This window comes from Anabas testudineus, chromosome 13 (genome assembly GCF_900324465.2).
Source record: "Anabas testudineus chromosome 13, fAnaTes1.2, whole genome shotgun sequence".
NCBI lineage: Eukaryota > Metazoa > Chordata > Actinopteri > Anabantiformes > Anabantidae > Anabas > Anabas testudineus.
In genome coordinates, this window is record NC_046622.1 from 7441474 (window position 1) to 7463153 (window position 21680).

At 37.4% G+C, this 21680-nt stretch overlaps 2 protein-coding genes across 2 annotated transcripts; both read left to right on the forward strand.

The window, feature by feature from the left end:
- Positions 1–1872: 1872 nt before the first annotated feature.
- LOC113148132 (high choriolytic enzyme 1-like) lies at positions 1873–4621 on the forward strand. Its single transcript, XM_026339646.1, has 9 exons — positions 1873–1883; positions 2122–2167; positions 2247–2297; positions 2524–2655; positions 3017–3134; positions 3276–3454; positions 3862–3943; positions 4082–4206; positions 4361–4621. Coding segments are annotated over exons 1-9 (738 nt in total). The 5' UTR covers positions 1873–1880; the 3' UTR covers positions 4363–4621.
- A 682-nt stretch (positions 4622–5303) lies between these two features.
- LOC113148123 (alpha-2-macroglobulin-like) lies at positions 5304–20873 on the forward strand. The gene is made up of 36 exons (XM_026339634.1): positions 5304–5421; positions 5551–5731; positions 6867–7023; positions 7106–7158; positions 7399–7419; positions 7524–7689; positions 7768–7849; positions 7977–8067; positions 8322–8433; positions 8529–8638; positions 8726–8884; positions 10404–10655; positions 10774–10837; positions 10947–11092; positions 11520–11669; positions 12823–12963; positions 13062–13140; positions 13302–13407; positions 13848–14073; positions 14287–14413; positions 14683–14804; positions 14915–14966; positions 15063–15146; positions 15412–15588; positions 16513–16588; positions 17281–17437; positions 17576–17677; positions 18347–18509; positions 18597–18784; positions 19106–19318; positions 19655–19782; positions 19952–20042; positions 20128–20196; positions 20280–20385; positions 20665–20706; positions 20821–20873. The coding sequence occupies exons 1-36, from the start codon at positions 5336–5338 to the stop codon at positions 20823–20825; spliced, it is 4284 nt and encodes a 1427-aa protein (XP_026195419.1). The 5' UTR covers positions 5304–5335; the 3' UTR covers positions 20826–20873.
- Positions 20874–21680: the final 807 nt, after the last annotated feature.

Sequence of the window (21680 nt, forward strand, 5' to 3'; positions counted from 1 at the left end):
TATCAGCCATTTCATTGCTTAATTGTTATATTTTATAAGAAGTTGGTGTTAACTGTTTTCTATGTATAAACATTACAAGATTAGCAACTTTCTGGCAGAATAATGAACCTCTGAAGTCGACTTGTGACGCCACTTTGTAGTCTGCAATGGGTTGACGGTGAAAACCTGACTTCCCTTCCTCAGAAAAGGATCCTAGCTATACACTATCACCACAGCAGTTCTGAGAATCAGTGTCCACATTATGTTGATGGTGTCAGCCCTAATTTTCTTCCTAATCATTTGGCTATATTTTTATGTACTGTGGTTTTAACAATAAGTGCTTTATAGTGGTATTCTCGGAAAAATTATTATTATTTTCTCCAGTTTACCCTATATTGGAAATAGTTTCTGTCCAAACAAAGCAAGCAAAGCTTAAGAAAACAGTTCTGACGGCACTACAAACATCCTGACATTGAAAGTTTAGAGTGGGTCATTTCAGTCCTCAAGGGCCACTATCCTGCACTTACAGCTTACAGTTAGAATAAAGCAGTACAGTGACCCTCAACTACCAGGGTTGGCCTGCTCTGTTGTAAGTCATCCACTATTTCTTAAATAGGCCATATTATGTATAATTTCAGGTTGATATTTTTAAAATGTGCTTTTACTAAAGTAGTTTTGGATGAATTGTATTCAGTACATGCACCAGCCTGGTGATTGAGTTCTTGAGTCTCTGTGTCACGCTAGTGTGTGACTCCTGATTGATTACTGGCTCATTAGTTGAAGGGAACCCTGACCCAAACCTTTTATTTTTCACCTCTTTCAAACACACACCAATAATAAAACAACCAATTTATGTCCGAAGGCCAAAAAAGTCACTGTGCAAGGTTTACATACAGAAACCTTTGGCTCTGCCTGCTTTCTTCTTGTACAACATCTACAGCCTAACTGTGTGCTGCCATAGATTGGTTCACAGCTCCTACTACAGTGTCAGAAGGCAACAACGTGAATAAAAGCAGAGGAAACGTGTTCATATTCACCACTTTGATTAAAGAATTGACTTCATTTTTACTTCCTCGTTGCCCAGGTGTGACTTGTGAGATTAATTTTTAAAAGTTTTACCTGTTAAGACTATATTGTTGTTAAAATGGGTAAATCATCATGGAGACCAGGGGGCTGTCTATGGTGGAGAAGCCAATCTAAGGACATCAGGAAAATCAATAAGATGCATTGCACATTCTGCATCTCCATTACAAGAATTTGGAATATGCCAAAAAAAAAAAAGAAGGACATACACATGACTAAGCGACATACACAGAATGAACAGGTTCAGGGAAAAAAAAAAAAGATGAGAAAAGAGCTGCGAATGAAAACCTAAAAACACAGATGAGGGGTAAGAGACATCACCGTCAACCGTCACAGAACTTGATTTACTCTATTTAGGTTCTGTTCAGGGATTTTGACTGCGAGGTGCCGATTAAAAAGTGCCTGATGTATTAACTAGGGTGTGAATATTTCCTCCACTGGTTAGTTTCACTTTGTCGGGTCTTTCTTTGAAAGTAATTGTGACATTGTTCTGCTGATTGTTTTTTACAGTTTCACATGAACATTAATGTTGACAGACATTGGTCAAACATCAGCTACAATTGGTGTGAGCAGCCTATAAATGTGAGGAGCAGAGCACTTGCTGTGTCCAGCATCCGAGTCCTGCTACAACAGGTAAACTCATGATTTCCATCTTGCTAGTTTTATTTTGATTTTATTGTAATTTGCACTTACTTTATATGTTGGACTTATGTGTCCTAATAATCAAATGTTTTTCACAGATGTTTTATGTTTATTTGGAGAAGATCAGCATCATGAGTCTGGTTTTCATTGTCCTTGTTTTGTTTTCACCCATTTTTATGGTAGGTTTTTATGATTCACTTATGATGTTTAACTGTGTCTACTGTCCATGTTCTTTTTAAAAATGTCATCTTCACATAAACCTTTGTGTTTGGCCCATTCAGAGATTTTAAATAAAAGAAAATGTAGAAAACATGATTTGATTGCATAATTATTGCAATTACTCAGTAGAGTAATCAAATCAATACTCTGAGCTCGTCAAAATGATTACAGATTTTAAATGTGCATCTTTTGCTGCAGGTTGCAGGTAAACACCTACAGTTTGGGAAAGTTCTCTCAACTGGAGGTAACTGATCATTTCTGTTCCTCTCAATTCTGCATGTTGATAATTTACATGTTAACAAGTTATCTCTCTTTGTCTTCAGATGAGAATTTGGGTGCCTCTGAAATTATTGCCAGGGCAAATGCCAACATAAGTGAGTGAACATGCTAGTTGCAGGAAATTCCTCTGGCTAAAACATGAATACATGATGAAAATAGAAAAATACTTTGTGTTCAGTTAAAACAAGCAATTTAAAAATGTTGTTGTTTTTCAAAGAGTTTACAGAAGCAATAACTAATCTCTGACCAGAAAGATAACTGAACAATTTGTTGATATTGACCCTTCTGTTTAAATATTCATAAAGTTTTGTTGTTCTGCAGCCAAATTTCTGACACACGGTGACATTATGCCAAGTATGAAGAGAAATGCGGACCCCTGCACGGCCAAAGGCTGCAAGTGGCCCAAAACTGGACCATACGTCTATGTGCCGATTAAAATCTCCTCTGACTTCAGTAAGTTTATTAAATAGCTGAGTATTTAATTTATTATTTAATTTAATAACTGATTAGCAGTTGATAAACTTAGTTGTGATTACAGTGCAGTTAGAAACATTTTCATTGTGTATTTATGTTGGATTAAATACTGATTTAAAATTTAACATTTTTAGGAGAAAAAAAGTAATGTTAAATTTTGTTTTACACCATTGATTTAAAATATGAAAAACACAAAAGATGAGGATACGATTTGTTATCTGAGACTTGTTTTACTGTACTAGATTTACTAAATTGAATGACAAAAGATTGGAAAATTAGAATAATTTTGACATAAGTGAACGTGAGATACTACAACTGATTCTGATTTCCATCCTTTCAGCCACGGAAGAAAGTGACGTCATCATCAGAGCTCTGGTGAGTTTCCACGAGTCAACCTGCATTCGCTTTGTCTGGAGAAACGATCAGGAGGATTATATCCATTTTTTCTCTGATGATGGGTAGGAATACACACACACACACACACACACACACACACACACACACACACACACACACAAAACTATACTAACATTAAAATACAGGCATGGATTCTAGATATATATTTTCACTCTCACTGTGTGTGTGTGTGTGTGTTACAGGTGTTGGTCTTACCTGGGCCGTCAAGGCAAAGAACAGCAGGTCTCCTTGGAGAAAAATGGTTGTGTGTACACTAGTACAGTGCAGCATGAGGTTCTCCATGCTCTTGGTTTCCACCATGAGCAGGACCGCTCTGACAGAGATGAATACGTCAACATCCACTTTGAGAACATTGAGCCGAGTAAGTCCCCGCACAAAGGTTTTTAAAAGACCTCATTTGACCTCACAAGAGTTCACCTTATACCTCTTGATAAACAGCCCACAATTATAAATTCACTTTAACATGGTTGATTGATTTTCCTGAGATTTAGTTTCATAATAAGACCTGCAAAGCAAGCAACATTCTAAACCTACAACCTTTATCATGGATCTGTCAGGCTGGTAGATAGATAGACATTCTTTAGTCCTATACATTTGTATAGGACTAAAGAAGCGGGATACAAGACAACACACTGATTGTGGTTATTTAACACCAGATTGGCCAGATTTACATTGTGTCTGCATTTAACTGAGAAAGGAAGTTACAAAATGGGACAAAAAAGAAGGAATTTCAGAGTAAATACAAAATAATTTGTTGTTGTTGTGCAGAAGAGGAATCAAACTTTGAGAAGGTCCAGACTAACAACCTGGGTACTCCCTACGACTTCAACTCTGTCATGCAATACTCCAAGTGAGTCTGTGTTTTCTACATGTTTGTGTGTATTGAAATGGATAATTATTAAATTACATTTTACATTTCTGGGGAAGTGAAGTATGTACTTTGAAATAACAATGTACTGGTGGTCCGTGTTTGCTTTTTTCCTTCCAGCTACGCCTTCTCCAAAAATGGGTTGCCAACCATCACTGCCAAGTCCAATCCCAACCTTCCCCTGGGGTGTGCAACACATATAAGCAGTAATGACATTGCTCGTGTCAACAGGCTTTACCAATGCTGTAAGTAAAAATAAAAACGTTTCTAGCACTCTCACTATGCACAGAGCTTCGACTAAACTGCAGCAACAAGGGAAAGACAGGGTTGAAATGTTTTATATCTGAGCTTGTCAGTGATCTTTTGTTTTGTTGTTGTTTTTGTTGTTTTTTCAAACAGGAATGTAACAACGAAAGGAAAGTGTCGCCTCCACATATCTCAACTCTCTGCTTATTATGATCACAAAGACCATGCATCACTATGCTGCATATGTGATATAGAAATGCCACACATCCAGAGTAGCTTCTGTTTGCTGTAGATCAACAGTTTCACAAGGTTTTAAGGCTTTGTGTTTTTAAGATGATTAATTAGCCTTTCAACATTTAAGCACTCCTTTCTTGATCTAACAACATGTACTTAAATACTAAAAATAAACTATGCTTTAACCGCAACTTGTCATGAGTCTATTTATTTCCTGTTGGGAACTAATCAGTCATAAAAATAAACTAATTCATTTATAGTGCTTAAGACAGAGGTTTCCAGACATATTGTTGCATTTTTCTACTTCACCAATGTATTTTTTTCTACACAATGTTTTTTTTCTGCCACGTCACATAATGAACATAATTTCATGCACTCCACAAGTCCAAGGGTTCTGTAAGACTATTCTATTATAACAGATACCATCCCAGCCAGAAACCGCTGGTGTTGTTTACTGTCTCCGTTTCAGCTGGGCATCTAACAGGCAGTTTCAGTGTCAAGGCCATAGAAACACTTTGCCATGGAGCCAGGAGTAACTGGGAGTCACTGACCCTGTGGCGAATAGACAATTGCCAAAACTCTTGTTTATTCAGCAACTAGATCTTAGATTTTTCTCACAAAAATTCCATATTCTAATTTAATATAACTCAGATCACGACCGTCTACAAACCTAGACATGAAGCAAATTGTGGTACTGTAGAAGATCCTATAAACAACAGCGTAATTAATATACTTAACCGTTTGATATGTCTGATATCAGAACATTGACTGTTGTTAATGATTGTTCAAAAGAAACCGCCTATTGATGAGTGTGTTTGTGGGATATGGGTGAAAGGCGGGTAAACTTCTGCCACTGTTAACAGATGGTGAATCTAAGTTTCAGATCAGTCAGTGATGGATCTTTGTGGAATAAACATGAGGACATGGACGCTATTTGTCTGCTTGAGTTGGATGTTTGTGAGTGAGATGAAGGCAGAGCCGTAAGTTTACCCGTACTGTGTGGAAAAACAGTGGCATGTAGTGTTTTGTGTAATTTATGTGATCCATACATTTACTGTGTATTTTTTTCCTATCACATCCAGTGTATGTTTGGTTGTTTTTGTCTATAGAAAGTACATGGTGGCCATTCCTACGTATCTTGAAGCTGGAGCTGAAACTAAATTCTGTGCGAGTCTCCTGCAGCCCAGTGAGACTCTGCTCATGACTGTGAGTTTAATCTCTGAGCAGAGCAGAACAACTCTCCTCAAGAAGAAGTCCAACACAGAGTTTCATACCTGTGTTGAGTTTCAGGTCAGCTCAACAGACATGCAAAATATCTGATTGTTTTTGGATACTGATCCTCAACAGGATTTTGTAGCACATGCAGACGTGGGTAGAATTGTTGGCACCCTTCTGTTAAAGAAAGAAAAACCCACAATGGTCACTGAAATAATGACAAAAGTAATAATAAATAAAAATTTACAAAAATTTAACTCATGAAAATTAGACAAAGCATTTGAGTTGTGGTTCAACAGAATTTAAAAAAAAAACAAATTAATGAAATGTGTCTGGACAAAAATAATATGTACCACTAGAAAATATGAAAAAAAAAATGTGACCATAGGGACAACAACTAACGTGTGTCCTGTAATTAGCATCATAGGTTTCTTCACACTGTGCAGTGACGTGGCCACACAAGGAAAATTGATAACAAATCAAAGAGGCAGAAAAAACAAATGGTAACTAAAGAACCCAGAATAACTTCCATAGAGATTAGAGGTGAACTCCAGTGTCAAAGCACATCAGCATCAGATCACATCATCCGGTGCTGTTTGAGTCAAAGTGACTTAATGGAAGATCAATGAGGAGGACTCTGCTGCAAATCATTCAAAGCAAGAAAATGCATGTTGTCAAGTCACAAAGGTCCTGGGAGAGTGTCCTTTGGACAGATGAGACAAAACTGGAACATTTTGGCAAGTCACATCTGCTCTGTGTTCACAGATGCAAAAAAAATGAACAAGAATACTGTAACTACTGTGAAACATGCTGGAGGCTTGGTTAAGAAATGGGGCTGTTTCACTACATCTGGCACAGGGTTTCTTAAATCTGTGCAGGGTACAATGAAATCTCAAGACTATCAAAACATTCTGGAGCAAAACTTGCTGCCCAGTCAGAACAACAAAATACTAGGTTAAGGGTATTTTCATTTTTGTCCAGGTCAGTTTAATTAGTTTGTTGTTGTTGTTTTTTTACTTTTATTGAACCAACTGAAAACAACTGAAACAAGTTACAAGACCTGGGTTTTTCATATTTAACGGAAATGTACAAACTATTTTGTCCAAATCTTAACATAAATAACCTACTTAATGTATATAAGATTGCAATCTTATTTGAAGAGTTAATGGTTCTCTTACCACGTGCACATAAAGTATTTTTTCTGTCACAGGTTCCTTCAGTGCAGAAGGACGTAATTCAAAACTTTGAGGTGAAGGTACAAGGTGACACATTTTACTCAAAAGAAGTCCGGAAAGTCCTGATCAGCGTCTATGATCCAGTGACTGTAATCCAAACCGACAAACCAATCTACCTGCCTGGACAAACAGGTAACTACAATATGTATATGAAATGAGTGAGATAACTAAATCAATAACACAGGAACTTAAAATCTGTTTGTATTTTCTTTAGTGCATTTCAGAGTCATCACACTAAACACTAGGCTTAGATCTGTGAATCAGACGGTGAGTGTTTGTCTCTGTACTGCTTCTCCTTTCTTTGAGATATTCATAAACTACTGTGATAGTGATGATCTGTGGTAAAGGTGTATTTTAAGCAGCACCTTTTAGATAAACCTAACAGTGCTGAATTTAAGGTCTTATTATTATTAAATAGCATTATTTGTGATGCTAGTTTGTCTTAATAAGAACATATAAACCAAATTTAACAAGCATCTCATTGTCTTTTTTTTTTTTTTTTTGCAGTATGATAGCATTGAAATTAAGGTAAGACTCACATATAATATTAGATTAAAATGTACTACATTCACAAAGAAGACACAAGATCAATTCTAATGCAGTAATAAATAAATACATTTTTTGTTGAACAGGATGCTAACACAAACACGATTGGCCGATGGGAATACATCACGTCAAATGGTACAATACTGCAGCTTTCTTACTCGTTGAACTCTGAGGCTCAAGAAGGAACCTACTACGTTAATGCAGTAGCTGGCAGTAAGAAAACAGTTCACAGCTTCAAGGTGGAGAAGTATGGTAGGTAATGGTTCAGTTTCTACCACCTGTGTTTTGAAATTGTGCAGAAATGCTAACACTAACAGTGTGTTGTCCCAGTTTTGCCTAAATTCAGTGTAAAACTCAATGTATCAAATGCAATAAGAATGGGAGAGGACTTAAATGCTGAAGTATGTGCAACGTAAGTATCTTTCCGAACAAATGACAAAATAATTACACAATAAAAAACTCAGTTTGATGTGTAAATTAGTCCATTTCAACACACCAATTATTGGTTGTTGTTTTTATTTTTATCTCTGTCTAATCAGTTATACATATGGACAGTCTGTGCCAGGCAGTGTGGAAGTTCAGTTGTGTCCACCTGGTGATCTTACATCATGCTACAAGGAGACAAAGCAGGTACAGCTGCAGTCAGCATCACACTGAAACAATACGGTTACAGAGATAGGCCTCATCTGCCCACACAGTTTGCTTATGATATATTTGACCTCCTTTAAAAAAAACATTGGTTGTGACTATTATAGCCCATGGGCTGACAAAGGGCTGACAAACTCGCTCTCTCCCTCGTTTATGTTGCTTCTATTTTTTTTTTTTTCTTAAGTTACCAGAATCATTTACAACAAATTGGTGATAACACGCCTATTATCCTACAGACAAACCGCAAAGGCTGTGCCTCTTTTAAGATGTCCTACCCAAAATTATTACCATTAGCACGAAAATATGGACAGAACACATTCTCTGCTCGAGTGGAAGAGGAGGGGACTGGCAAGTCTTTTTGTCTTTGTAAAAAGATGATTTAATTTATTTAAATGATGTGCGAAACTGAAACCAGGGCAGTAACAGTAAGCCTTGTCTTCCAGGTGTTTCATTTTCACAAGAAAAAAGCATTAGGCTTTCTTATCAATTTGGAACTCTTTCCTTTATTGACACGCCTTCAGTCTATCACAAAGGATCTAATGTAGAGGGGAAGGTAAGTGCAAAATATGGTTTTCAGTTTTTTTGTTTTGTTGTATGCACAATATAACTCAAACCATGTGTATTCTCATTGATACAACAGGTTAAAGCAGTTTACTACGATAATAGACCTGTTCCTGATATGTCTCTCTACATATCAGTCAATTCTGGCACAAGGATAATACATATGGTCACTGACAGTGAGGGTGTTGCAACGTTTTCATTAAACACAACTAACTTCGACCGGGACATCTATCTGCATGTAAGTAAGACCACCGCTTGTAATTCAATGCATCCGTCTTATATGTCTTTCATGAATATGACACTAATAACCAAAACCTCAAGACCTAAATTCTAATTATGCTGCCATTTACTAGCTAAATTGGCCTAAGCACCTTCCCAAGATGTGACTTCAAGTGACAGACGTTGGGGCAGGACTATATGTTCTAGTTTTGTGGATAGTTGATTTTGTTGGTTAAATAAGTTTTACCAAAATGCCCATATTATATCCTTTCAGGTCTCTGAAGTCCCCAGAATTTGCTTTTAAGGTTTAAGGTTTAGTCCACAAGTCAGAAATAGTAGTACAATTTATTATACAGTTTATATTAAATACATAAAATTAATTATTATGTAGTAATTGAGTATTAAGTAGTTAAATATATATCAAAGTGGTTAAAATGTAAATTATAATAAAAAAAAAAACAGGAAAACTAAATTATATATAAATAAATACAAAGGTTTCTTTAAATGCAGACAGGAAAAGACTACAATAACTGTATATAAAATGTCAACAGAATACTAGACGATAAAACAAACAGGATAAATCCTTCTTGGTTAGTAACAGTTGCGGCTTGAAATCAGAATCAGTCCATCTTTAAGTTTAAGTCCTGAAATTCATCCAGCATCCACAAACTGGTTGGAACTTAATATACACACACATTTACTTGACCTCTTCGTCAAAAATAAATCCACATTTTGTTCAGATCCTGAAGGAAGAAGAGAAACTTCTGAGTTTGCCCATGACTCCTGCAAGTGTTGGTGGTGTTTGGACCGAGTCTAAGCAGGCATTGGGTCCTTAAGACTCAGCAATACTTCGTTTTGAGCACAAACTTTAAATGGACCATACAGCTCTACATGCACCTAGAGTCATATAAATTACTCTATAAATGACTGAGTTTATTATAATTTTTCTAGTTACTACTTTGCCTGTTTCCCTTAAGAGTGATGGTCAATGGATCATATATTGTCTGTTGTCTGACTAAGTGTCATCCGTAGTCTGTCAACTACTAAGAATTCCCACTTGTTATAACCTGAGCAACCTCTACTTTATATTTCATGGTTATTTAGTCAAAATATAGTTTCCTTTGCTTTTTGACTCTTCTTTGTTGCTTGATAAGTTTAGATTTTGCAGTGATAGGTCAGTGTCCTGTGTCTGACTGTGTACTTTGAACTGTGGAGGAGTTTGATATTTGTGATGCTGAGAGTTTTTTCAGAAGTTGAGGTTGTTGCACATGGAATGTGTTCATGGGTCCGAGGTCTCTTTAAACTATTTATTTCAGAGGAATTAAAAAAAAAAATCCAAGCACTCCTCTCCTGTTAAGGTCCAGTCTATTACCTATCAAACCATTTTTCATGGCTTTCAACAAAAATGTATCTTCAGTTATGCAGATTTTTTTTTGTAGTATCAGTATCTTATGCAAACAAGCATGCTCTTTTTTCTAAGGTTTGCCTCTAGCTCAGTGGCCAGGGATTAACCTAAAGTTTTTTTTTCTACGTTTTAGTTGGCCGAAATTCACCTGCCAACGCTCTATACGGATGAAACTCTATACTATCAGACTGCAATTCACAGACTTTCAGAACCATCTCTGGCTCAGGTTCCTCCTGAGGTTGACAGGCCTCGTGATACTAAGACTATCAGTTCCCTGGATGTTAAGAAGAAGGATAAACCACTTTCTTGCAACAAAGAGGAGGACATATTCATTCAATACACTACAGTTGAAGAGGAACCGGGACACGTGGATGTGATCTATTTGGTAAATGCTCGGTGAAGTTAGTGTACAATACAAATATTTTTATGACAACAAAACACAGACAGATGCCAAAAAACAATTCATCATTATTGTTTGTGTCATTTGTTCTCAAACTCTTCAGGTCATATCCAGAGGCGCCATTGTCATGCAAGGATTTATAAAGGCTGAAGTGCAACATAAACCAGGTAAAATCGTAAGTTTTACAACTGACGTCTGTCCATGAAGCTCGGTTTCTTTCTGCTGTGTCTAACCTAACAGTATTTTTGTTCAGAACAGTTGGTTTTGTTGTTTCAGTTACTGAGGGCGAGCTGTCCGTAAAAGTAAAAGTGTCACCAGAAATGGCACCAGACTTTGTCCTCTTGGCTTATGCTGTCCTTCCCTCTGAGATTGTGATTGCCAGCAGTGCTCAGTTCTCCACTGAGGAATGCTACAGTAACAAGGTCAGAACAACAAAAAGATTTGCTGAATAATGTCTTTTTCATATTTTCAAAACAGATTTAATTCCCAAATCATCAAAACATCTTACAGCATAATGTCAGGCCGAAGCTTGTATTTCTACATTGTGCTCTATATGATCATGACCAGCTTACTGCAATTCTGGGAACCTAATATTTTTTCAGATTAGTTTTTTGTCTTTTGACATTTCCTAAGATCAATCTCACTAATCACTCTCAGGGGCTCCCAGTAGTCAGTACTGTGGAACATTTTATAGAAGCTGGTACACTAGCCAGCTATTAAAATATCTATAATAATATTAAGAATATTATTATAGATATATTGTTGATATATATATACAGTATATCAATAATAAGTTAGATACACATTAGTCACAATGAAACGTTTAGTGCGTGCGTCTTTCTGTGTCAGGTGTCGTTGAGGTTTTCTCCATCCTCAGCTGTTCCAGGAGAGAAACTCACTATGCAGGTGATGTCTGAGTCAGACTCACTGTGCGGTGTGAGTGTTGTTGACCAGAGTGTCTTCATCATGGAGCCACGGAACAGACTGAATGCAGACAAGGTAACTGTTGTAACCAACTAATACCCACAACATCAGTAGAAATTTAATCCTAATTAATGTATTATATTGCTTTTGGTAAATGCAATGATTAATGGATCAATGTAATTTAAAATCTGTGTGTCCTAGTTTAAGTTTTAAGCCTGATGGAGAATCATGTTTTGAAAGTTTTGACAAGTCAGGTTCACAAAGACAACTAATAGGGGGTTAGTACAAAAGAGTTTAAGGTAGATGGTGGCGTCGTGGGGTACAGGTAGTGGAATCTGGTCGGGCACTTGAACTGGGGAACTTCTTCTGGTGGGCAAATGGGTCTAAACAAGAAGGACAGTTAAATGAGTGATCTGGAGAGTGGGCAAAAGTCTGATGACAAGGGCGAAAGACTCACGGTAAGGTGGGGTACGGGGTGCCTGGAGAAACTGAGCTGAAACTGAATCTGGGCAGAGTCAGGAAGTGACGTGATCAGAGGAGTATGAAGGCGAAGATTTGGACAATGGTAGTAGTCATCCAGGAAGAGGTTGGAGACAAGCATTTGGAGCGAGGGGAGGATATCTAGTTCTGTGGTCAATGGGAGAGTTACTTTATGGGGGGAATGTAGATGTTTCGTGGAAAGAGGGACAAACAGTCTGAGCAAACAATATTCAAAAACCAGTCTGTGTCATTCACATTCCAATAAAGACAGATCCAAAATCCAGAATCAGATTCAGAAGTAAATAGCAGAGAGTCAGAGAGACAGTAACAGGTTCACAGTCCGAAATCCAAAGGGCAGAGTCAGAGAACAGATCAGAAGTCAGAATTGGAGACGAGGCAGGCTTACAAATCCCTAGGTGTAGGCAAAAGGCATGGGTCAAGATCAGGTCCAAGGTTGGGTTCATGATCCAAGCTAGTTAGGTTCAGATGACTGGAGAGTGGTTTCTGGTGAGCAAAACACCACAATCTGGCAAGGGACAGGAGACTCGCAAATCTAATTGAAAGGCTGGAGCACAGGTGGATTATTTAAGGTATTTAGATCAGGAAGAGAGCAGAGTAAGCAGAGTGAGTGTACTTGAACTTAATATGGGCATAACAAGTAATGGTAGCGCAAAACCTGGGCTCAAAGGGTATGTTTGCTTAATGTTTACAATTACACTGTGTGCTGTGAACCTTAACATATTTTCAGATATTCAGATTGTTGGCTGCTAGGAGACCCCCTTATAATTCAGTAGAGGATGAAAATAGATGCATGGATGTGAGACCAAAAAGATTCATTTTTCCAGACTACGGAGATTATATGGATGATGATGCTCATTCAATTTTAAAGGTAATTCTTCATCAATTTATTATTATTATACAACATAAAGTATGTAAAGAAACATTTAAGTATGTGCTGACAAGTGTTGATGTTTTTCTATATTTCAGAAAATAGGTCTGAAGATGGCAACAAATGTGTTCTTTGAAAAACCTAAATGCGTCGTATATCAAGGAAGATATTACCACTGTAAACCTTGTGATTTTTCTTTTTGCTGTATCATGTTAGAAGTTTAAAATTTTCCATTCTAATCAATTTACCATTGTTGGTGTTCACCTCTGATAGATTATCATGTTGTGTCTTTTTGGTTTTTCAAAATGGAACTGTCTGTCCTGGACCTGGTTTCATAGGGAGAGAAGGGCAGCGTGGTAGAGTGGGTTCACTTGACTATCCACCAGTAAAGACAGTGCGCACATTTTTCCCTGAGACTTGGATATGGGACCTGGTTGCAGTTGGGTGAGCTTCTGTCACAAGTTTTCTTACATGATATTATATTAAACTTATACAAAAATGTTTCACCCTTTGTGCTTAACTGTGATTATTTTTTTACAATGTTCATATAAGACATTATCTTTTAAAGCATTTCACTATAGAGACAAGGGTAAAGAGATAGAGAAACAAACCTGTAATGTAACTTGAAATGTCATGAATATATAAGATGAGTCTGAAACCATCAACATTGAAGCTAATCATTTTTTTCAAATTAACTTCTTTAAGGTGTAATTAGAAACAGCTTACTGTCTGCAGTTTTCCTCAGCCCTTTTTTTTTACCATTTTGTAACAAATTCTTTCCATTTATAGCCCTAAACTTTACCACTTTAGTTTAAGCTCAACCTCTTTTATAGCAGCAGGAGGTTGTTTACAGCAACTATGTTTATGTGCCTCTGTTGATGCAGAGAATCTGGAATGCAGAACCTGTCTGTCACTGTCCCAGACACCATCACCACCTGGGAGACGGAGGCTTTCTGTTTGTCCCCTCAAGGTTTTAGTTTGGCTCCTCGGCAAAATCTTACAGTCTTTCAGCCTTTCTTTATTGAGCTGACCCTACCTTACTCCATCATTCGGGGAGAGCAGTTTGAACTGAAGGCGACCATCTTTAACTACCTGACCAGCTGCATCATGGTAATCAGTGGTTTAACACAAAAAATGGTTTTAAGTGGCAGATTGATTGTACGTTGCCTACAACATACTAGTGTCAATAGCGGTGTCATTATATCATGACCCTTGGGAGACCAAGCTTATTTTGGCTGTTTTTTTGTTTTTGTTTTTGTTTTTAATATTATAGATTTTATATTTTTTCAGTGCACCATTTCTATTGGTGTCTATTTTTAACAGGTCACCGTGACTCCGGAACCCTCCTTGCAATACACCCTCACGCCTCTATCTGGTGACCAGTATACATCTTGTTTGTGTGGCAATGAGCGCAAGACCCTCCGCTGGAGCATGAACCCCTTAGCCTTAGGTGTGATAAAACTAGTGAAATTTTCTCAGTTTAGGAACCAAGACATCAATAACAAGAAATAAATAGTTATGAATGACAGGCTTAATTGATTAAGTTGCCGATTGTTGACAAAAAAATGAAAACCCAATTTGAAAAAAAAAATGTATAAAATGTAATTAAATTAAATATTGTCTATTGTATTACAATTTTATTTCCTTATTTCTATTTGCATAAAACAATCATGTTAATTTGTTTGGTTGGAATATTCGGGTGGTTGTTGATCTTTTTAGGGACTGTGAATGTGTCTGTGACTGCTGAGGCTGTGGCATCCCAGGATTTATGTGGCAATGAGGTTGTGAGCATGCCAGACAGAGGACGTATCGACATGGTCACACAATCTCTTATTGTTAAGGTTGGTGCCTGAACAACATGACAACACAAAGGTTGAAATCAAAATTAAGATTTTTTACCAATGTTACAAAACTCTGGAACTCACATAATTTACATCTTCTTCCCTCGTAGCCTGAAGGAACAGAGATGGCACAAACTTACAGCTGGTTCCTCTGTCCTAAAGGTTGGATTAAAGTCAAAACATTTATTTTTAAGTTAATACTTAGTTTAGTTCTGATTTATTGTGTCTTTAATGTGATTGATTTCTGATTATACACAGGAAAGGCTTTGAGTGAGGATGTAGACATACAGCTGCCTGAGAATGTGATTGATGGATCTGCACGTGCTTCAGTATCTGTTCTGGGTAAAATAAAATGGCCTTTATGAGACTTAAAGGTCATATCTTGGGTTTTTGCAGGACATAAAGACTTAAAAAAAGGCCTTTCTGGTTTGTTAGCACTATGATTAAAATATGGTTACTAGTGCTCCACTGATTTAGCATTGCACCTCCATAACACTACATGACATTTCTTTTACTCAAAGAAAAATGTATGTATCCAAATGCATTTAGAAATAAATGTCAGGCTATTCTGTTGTTTACTTTTAAGAATGTAATTTTTTTTGTGCAGGTGACATCCTGGGCCGAGCCCTGCAGAACCTGGACGGACTGTTGCGTATGCCACATGGATGTGGGGAGCAGAACATGGCACTTTTAGCTCCCAACATCTACATTCTCCAGTACCTGAGGAGCACAAAGCAGCTGACACCAGCCATCAGTGAAAAGGCCACAAACTTCCTCATTAGTGGTCAGTCTGTTGAAGCTTGATTTTGATGAAACAGAAACCAACCCAACCAGACAATTTGATTGAAAAATCAATTTGTAGCAGCTTTTACAAGTACATTTATTATTTAACCTACATGGGCATGGCAATATGTAATTAGGTCATTCATGATGTGCAAACAGAGGACAAGAGGTCTTCAAATTGTTCCTCAAATTTCTGCAAAATACCCCATCATGTTAAATGAAAGAAGTTTGTTTAAAATCTTAGCAAATTTATTAAAAATTAAAAATTAAAACGCTTTGGCCTGAATTCCAAGTGTTGTGTCTGGAGGAAACCAGGCAGCGCTCAGGAACTGGCCAACATCTTCCCTACAGTGAAGCACGGTGGTGACAGCGTCATGCTGTGGGGATGCTTTTTAGCAAAGGGGAGACTAGTCATCTTTCAACAGGACGACAACCCAAGGCACACAGCCAAAAAAACCACACTGTGAATGTCCATTAGTGGTCCAGCCAGAGCCCAGACACAATTGAATATCTCTGGATAGATCTAAAAATTGGCTGTAGACCAAGGTTCAAACCAACTTGATGGAGCTAGAGAAGAACTGCAATGAAGAATGGAAGGAAATACCCATAAAATAAGCATGCCAGGCTTGTAGCATCATACTCAAAGAGATTTGAGGCTGAAATTGGTGCTAGTATTGAGTGAAAGCTGTGAATACTTATGTAAATGTGGTTTGTTTTTTATTTTAATAAGCTAAATCCATTTTGGAAAAAGACTGTAACATAACAAAATGTGGAAAAAGTCAAGCTACTTTTTGGATGCACTATAAACAAAAATGTGTGTGTTTATAACATTTAATAAAATTTGACACATAATAAAATTATTAACTTAATATAAAAATGTTTTAATACATAGTGAGAATAAGCATGTTCTAAATGTTTTATTCAGGCTACCAGAGACAGCTGAACTACAAACACAGAGATGGGGCTTACAGCGCATTTGGACAAGGAGAAGGCAACACTTGGTGAGAACGTTACTGAATCGTATACACATGTTTTTTACTGTTTTACACCAGTTTTTATTAAACATTTTTGGAGTTGCTCCACTTTAGATGCCCAAAAAACAAATGCACAACAAACACAAATGTGCATGAACTGAATGAATGTTTAATGTGCAATTCTCACAAGCAAGATCATCTTGACCGTGTTTACCATGTTTGATTAAGATGCTTCTGAGAATTTCCAGTGTTTTCTTATATTCTCCATCAAACATCGTCAGAACATTACTGATCCTTCATTTCCGTTGCAGTGCACAGATACACAGGGCTGTTGCAATAACCTGAAAAAAGAGAAACCCCTGCCCTCCCCCAGATTTTAGGTGTCACTAGTTCTATACTAAACAGCTAACTGAATCGTCAGCTTTCATCTATCAGTGCAAAAAATACACAAAGGCACCTAAATATTTAAGTGGAGCCAACTTAATTTACAGTCCATACACAGTTTGCTTAAAGTGGCTCATTTCTGGTGAAGCCTCAGCTGGAACAGGAGGCTGCAGTGATTTTTGAAATATCGCAGCAGCCAGAATTGAGAGTGTTATGTTCCTTTAGCCTCAGCTTGTGCCTCTTTCTGTGAGGTTTTGCATAATTGTGGACATAAGAAGAAGCTGGAAGAACAAGATGTGTTTTAAGGGGTTTTAATGCGCTCACTGTATCCTCAGGTTGACTGGTTTTGTGCTGAGAACCTTTGTCAAAGCACGTTCTTTTATCTACATTGACCCAGAAGTGATGAAAGCCTCTTTTTCCTGGCTGAAAAGCATACAACAGGGAAATGGCTGTTTCAAAATGATAGGAAAACTTTTTCACAACAGAATGAAGGTAAGAATTGAAAATACACATCAGAATGGTTGTGAATAAATCAAATACACCATCAGCACCCTGTCATTCACAGTGCAGTAATAAATAATACTCGCTCCCCGTGTTAGATAATGTCTGATTGGTTCTCCCCCTCTACAGGGTGGTGTGTCTGATGAAGTGACTCTCAGTGCTTACATCACTGCTGCTTTCTTGGAGATGAACATCTCAGCAGAGTTTACTCAGATGCAAATATCTCATGTGGTATGTTTTCATTATATTTTCCCTGCAGTTATTTGGAGCGTTACACCCAATTAATTATAATTGTCAGCGTTACATCACCTACTTTTATGATATTTATAATATACAAAACTTTGAGTGATAAAACTGATAATAGTAAGTTATTAATTGCAGCAAAATGTACTTTAAGTATCAACAGATAATCACTACCAAAAGAGCGAGCAAACACTTCTAAAAGAAAGGACTTTCAAAGTTGCTCAACTTTCCATTAATTTTCATTTGTCCTTAATAACAACATGTTAACCTGTCTTCTCCCCTCACATACAAGTACACAAACTTGTTTATTTCCTAAATGACTTTACCAAGTATTAAAGTATTAAACTAGTAGTATCAAACTTACTCTATTCTAAATGTTATGTACTCTTTCAGTCATAGTCATATTATATTGGTTATATTCAAATGTAATGGAATACATACACTTCCCTTTTATTCAGTTAGCACTTTATAAGCTCTCGTGCAGACCAGAAGTTCAGTGATACACTAACAGGAAGAGGAGTGATCGTGACAGTTATCACATATTTCCTGAACAATGTTTTAGATTAACAACATATCATCCTCTGGTTTAACCTGTATTATAACAAGAGTGATTACAATATTTGTTTGCTTATGAAAATATGGTTTTATCTGTTCCAGAGTCCAGTGATAACAAAGAGTCTGTCGTGCCTCAAAGAGTCCATCAGTGACCTCAGTAACACCTATACTACAGCTCTGCTGGCGTACGTCTTCACCCTGGCAGGAGACATGGAGACTCGTGGTCACCTTCTGCAGCACCTGGACACAGTTGCATCAAAACAAGGTGAGTCATCATCTTAAAAATAAATGATTCTAACTTTATTACTGTCAGTGTCGTTTGATTGTGCCTGTTTGCTGTTGTTGTTTTTAGGAGGGTTATTCCACTGGTCTCAGACTGCAGCAGAAACTTCAGCCTCTCTCTCTGTGGAGATCAGCTCCTATGTTCTACTCGCCAAACTCAGTGCCTCACCAACAGGTGAAGAACTGATCTACAGCTCCCGCATCGTCAAATGGCTGACGGGGCAGCAGAACTATTACGGAGGCTTCTCCTCCACACAGGTACAACCAAATAGCCGACAACTGTTGATACAAGCACGTCCTCGAGCACTTTTCTGGCTGCAGATACAGCATACACCATAATCAATGCAGTGTTTGCTCAACATTTTCACACCACTTTTAGTGCCAACACTACACCAGACAAGACTGAAATGTGCACAGTTTTATGGGCATATCCAACCTTTGCTGGCTGAGACACTGTGCATCAGATCTGGAAAACACCTTAGAGATATTGTTGAGAGTAGTGGTGACTGGAAATCAAAGATATTTTCATATTAGCAGCCATCATGACAACTTGTTGTAATAAGTCTTTGTGTGTTACAGGACACCGTGGTGGCTCTCCAGGCTCTGGCTCTCTACTCCACTCTGGTGTTCAGTCCTCAGGGTTCAAGCACTGTGACGGTCCAGTCTCCCAGTGGTCAGCTGACATTTGATGTGAACCAGAAGAACAAACTGCTCTACCAGGAGAAGACGCTGCAGGACACTACAGGGAAGTACAGTCTGGAGGTGAAGGGCACTGCATGTGCTTCAGTACAGGTCAGTAGACGTACTGATGGGTGGAGGTTTGGGTTAAAGTGTTGTCGTCAGGCCTGTTCCTTCCATTCTTCATATTATTTGGTCCCTGTCATTCTACAGACTGTTTACATTTGTTTACATGCCCCTCTAGTGGTGACATTTGTATCTACACTGCAGTTACATGTGTTGCACAATGTGCTTTTTACATGTTGTTTAAGCCTCAGTGTTGGTGTTGTATGTTTAAAACAGTGGACATTTTTAGGCTTGTTAATAGTGCAATTAAAATCAAATTGTTGTATATTATATATTGTATTCCAGCCCTATAAATAACCTATAACGTGTAAACCTGTTTACCAGATGTCTCTTCACTACAACATCCCCACTCCTGCTGAAGTCTCCACGCTCAGTATACAAGTTGAAACTGCAGGAACCTGCACCAGCAAATCTCACAGAAGACCTAAACTCACTCTAAAGTTCAGCTACTTGTAAGTAATGAATGAGCAGATCAACCTTCAGTTATGGAGGAATACTGAATCCTGGACATTTCATCTACATGTAGCTACCAAATTACTGTTGAACGTATTAGGAATGTTTACAGCCGACAAGGTGTTGTTAAGTTTAAAGGAACCTCATGCTTTAATGGTCCAACTGCAGATACAGTGGAAAGGAGAAAAGCACAAACATGGTGATCCTAGATGTCAAAATGCTCTCTGGGTTTGTTCCAGATCTGGAATCTCTGAAGAAGGTGAGTTTTTAGAAAACTCTTCAGCTCAGCTGTAGGTTTCATCTGTTGTTCCTGAACAATCTGGTTGAATATCATCTGCTCACAGCTCAAAGTTGCTTCTCTGGTGGATCGTGTCGATCAAAAAGAAGATCATGTTCTGGTGTACATACAAGAGGTGAGGGATATTTACAGAGGAGAACTATAGATAATTATCTTCATAAAGAGTGTGTTGTCTGACATGTTTTTTTTTACCAACAGTTACCAAAAGACATCAAAATCCACCACTACTTGGACGTGCTACAGAACATCCCGGTGCAGAACCTGAAGCCAGCTGTGGTTAAGATCTATGACTACTACCAGCCAAGTAAAACCTCTCACATAAACCCCAAAAATAGTTTTCTAGGTCTTACAACTCCCTTATCTTTAGTCTACTATGGCTGGTGAAATAAAACTAGATTAAAACAGGTGTACAATTACGATGGTTTTGGTTTTTAATATCAGACAGGATCCTAAAACACATTGAAATCAACTCCTTAGAACCAGAGCATGTATTGTGCATTAAATACAAAGGTTATGACACTTTTGTTTTGTGTTCTTTCTCTATTTGTTGTATTTAGGCTTTTTCCTTTTGTTTTTCTCTCAGGTGACCAAGCTGAGACTGAATATTTAGATCCTTGTGCTGCAGGTAACAAACCACCATTTAATAAAAACATAATTTCTTCTGTTTAATGTTCATGTGAAACTATGTGAAGCCTTTTGATGAAACTCTTCCTTAGATTTTTTTTTTTTTAATTTGCAGCTTGAAGACTTATGTGTTGTCTACCATTCCATGGAAATATTAAATAAATCATTTCAAATATGTGTAAATTGTTTGTTAAAATTTTTCATTGTGTACACTAGCATTATTTTTTTTAGCTCTGTTTATCGTCTGGGTGGTGTTAGTTTTACATGAATTAATCACATTTTAATACTTAGTACAAACTTAAATTCAGATGATTAACAAAGTGTATTGACAATAGAACAATTGTATAGCATTTTCTGTCTTTCTTTATGTAATTGCTTTGGTTGTTTGGCTGCACGCCCTTCCTTGTGCACCAGGCATAATCTGCCGGTAGGCCAGGAGGCCCCAATAAAAATCAATTCAGTAACTGAAGACATTAAATTGAAAAATCACAAAACAAAACACTATCAAAACCTAGCAAGTCAGAAATAGGATATTACACCCATACTTTTTCAATAATTAAACTTAGATTTCAATTGTTTTATACATTACTGTTTAAAAATCTGCACAACTACATGTTGTTAGAAACGTAGCTACACCACAATTTCTTATGACTGTAAAAGCAACTCACCTCATATCAATGAAGTCCCCAACATGCAGGCACTACACAGAACATCAAGACCAGTTATTTTGAATGCAGTTCTTTAAAATTCACACCACAAAGTACAATTACCAGCAGCTGTGAATAGGCGATTATTGTTGCATGGGACTCAAACATGTGTTTGATGTGCTGCTTTATTTCCTGTTTTAATTCACATACATCAGAAAAACAGACACATCAGGTGTTTCTGTTCATCAGAGTGTGTTTTATGTAGCAATTTTACCAAAAAGGTTATGATTCTTAGCATACACTGATGTTTACTGTGTTCAGAGTTAAA

Bases quoted from the DNA above. Each gene is read 5' to 3' on its own strand.
- LOC113148123 (XM_026339634.1), top strand. From the start codon at position 5,336: ATGGATCTTTGTGGAATAAACATGAGGACATGGACGCTATTTGTCTGC. The intron at 10,656-10,773 runs GTAAATGCTCGG...CAAACTCTTCAG, and splicing joins ACGTGGATGTGATCTATTTG to GTCATATCCAGAGGCGCCAT. The intron at 12,964-13,061 runs GTAATTCTTCAT...TCTATATTTCAG, and splicing joins ATGCTCATTCAATTTTAAAG to AAAATAGGTCTGAAGATGGC.
- LOC113148132 (XM_026339646.1), top strand. The intron at 3,135-3,275 runs GTAGGAATACAC...TGTGTGTTACAG, and splicing joins CATTTTTTCTCTGATGATGG to GTGTTGGTCTTACCTGGGCC. The intron at 3,944-4,081 runs GTGAGTCTGTGT...TTTTCCTTCCAG, and splicing joins TCTGTCATGCAATACTCCAA to CTACGCCTTCTCCAAAAATG.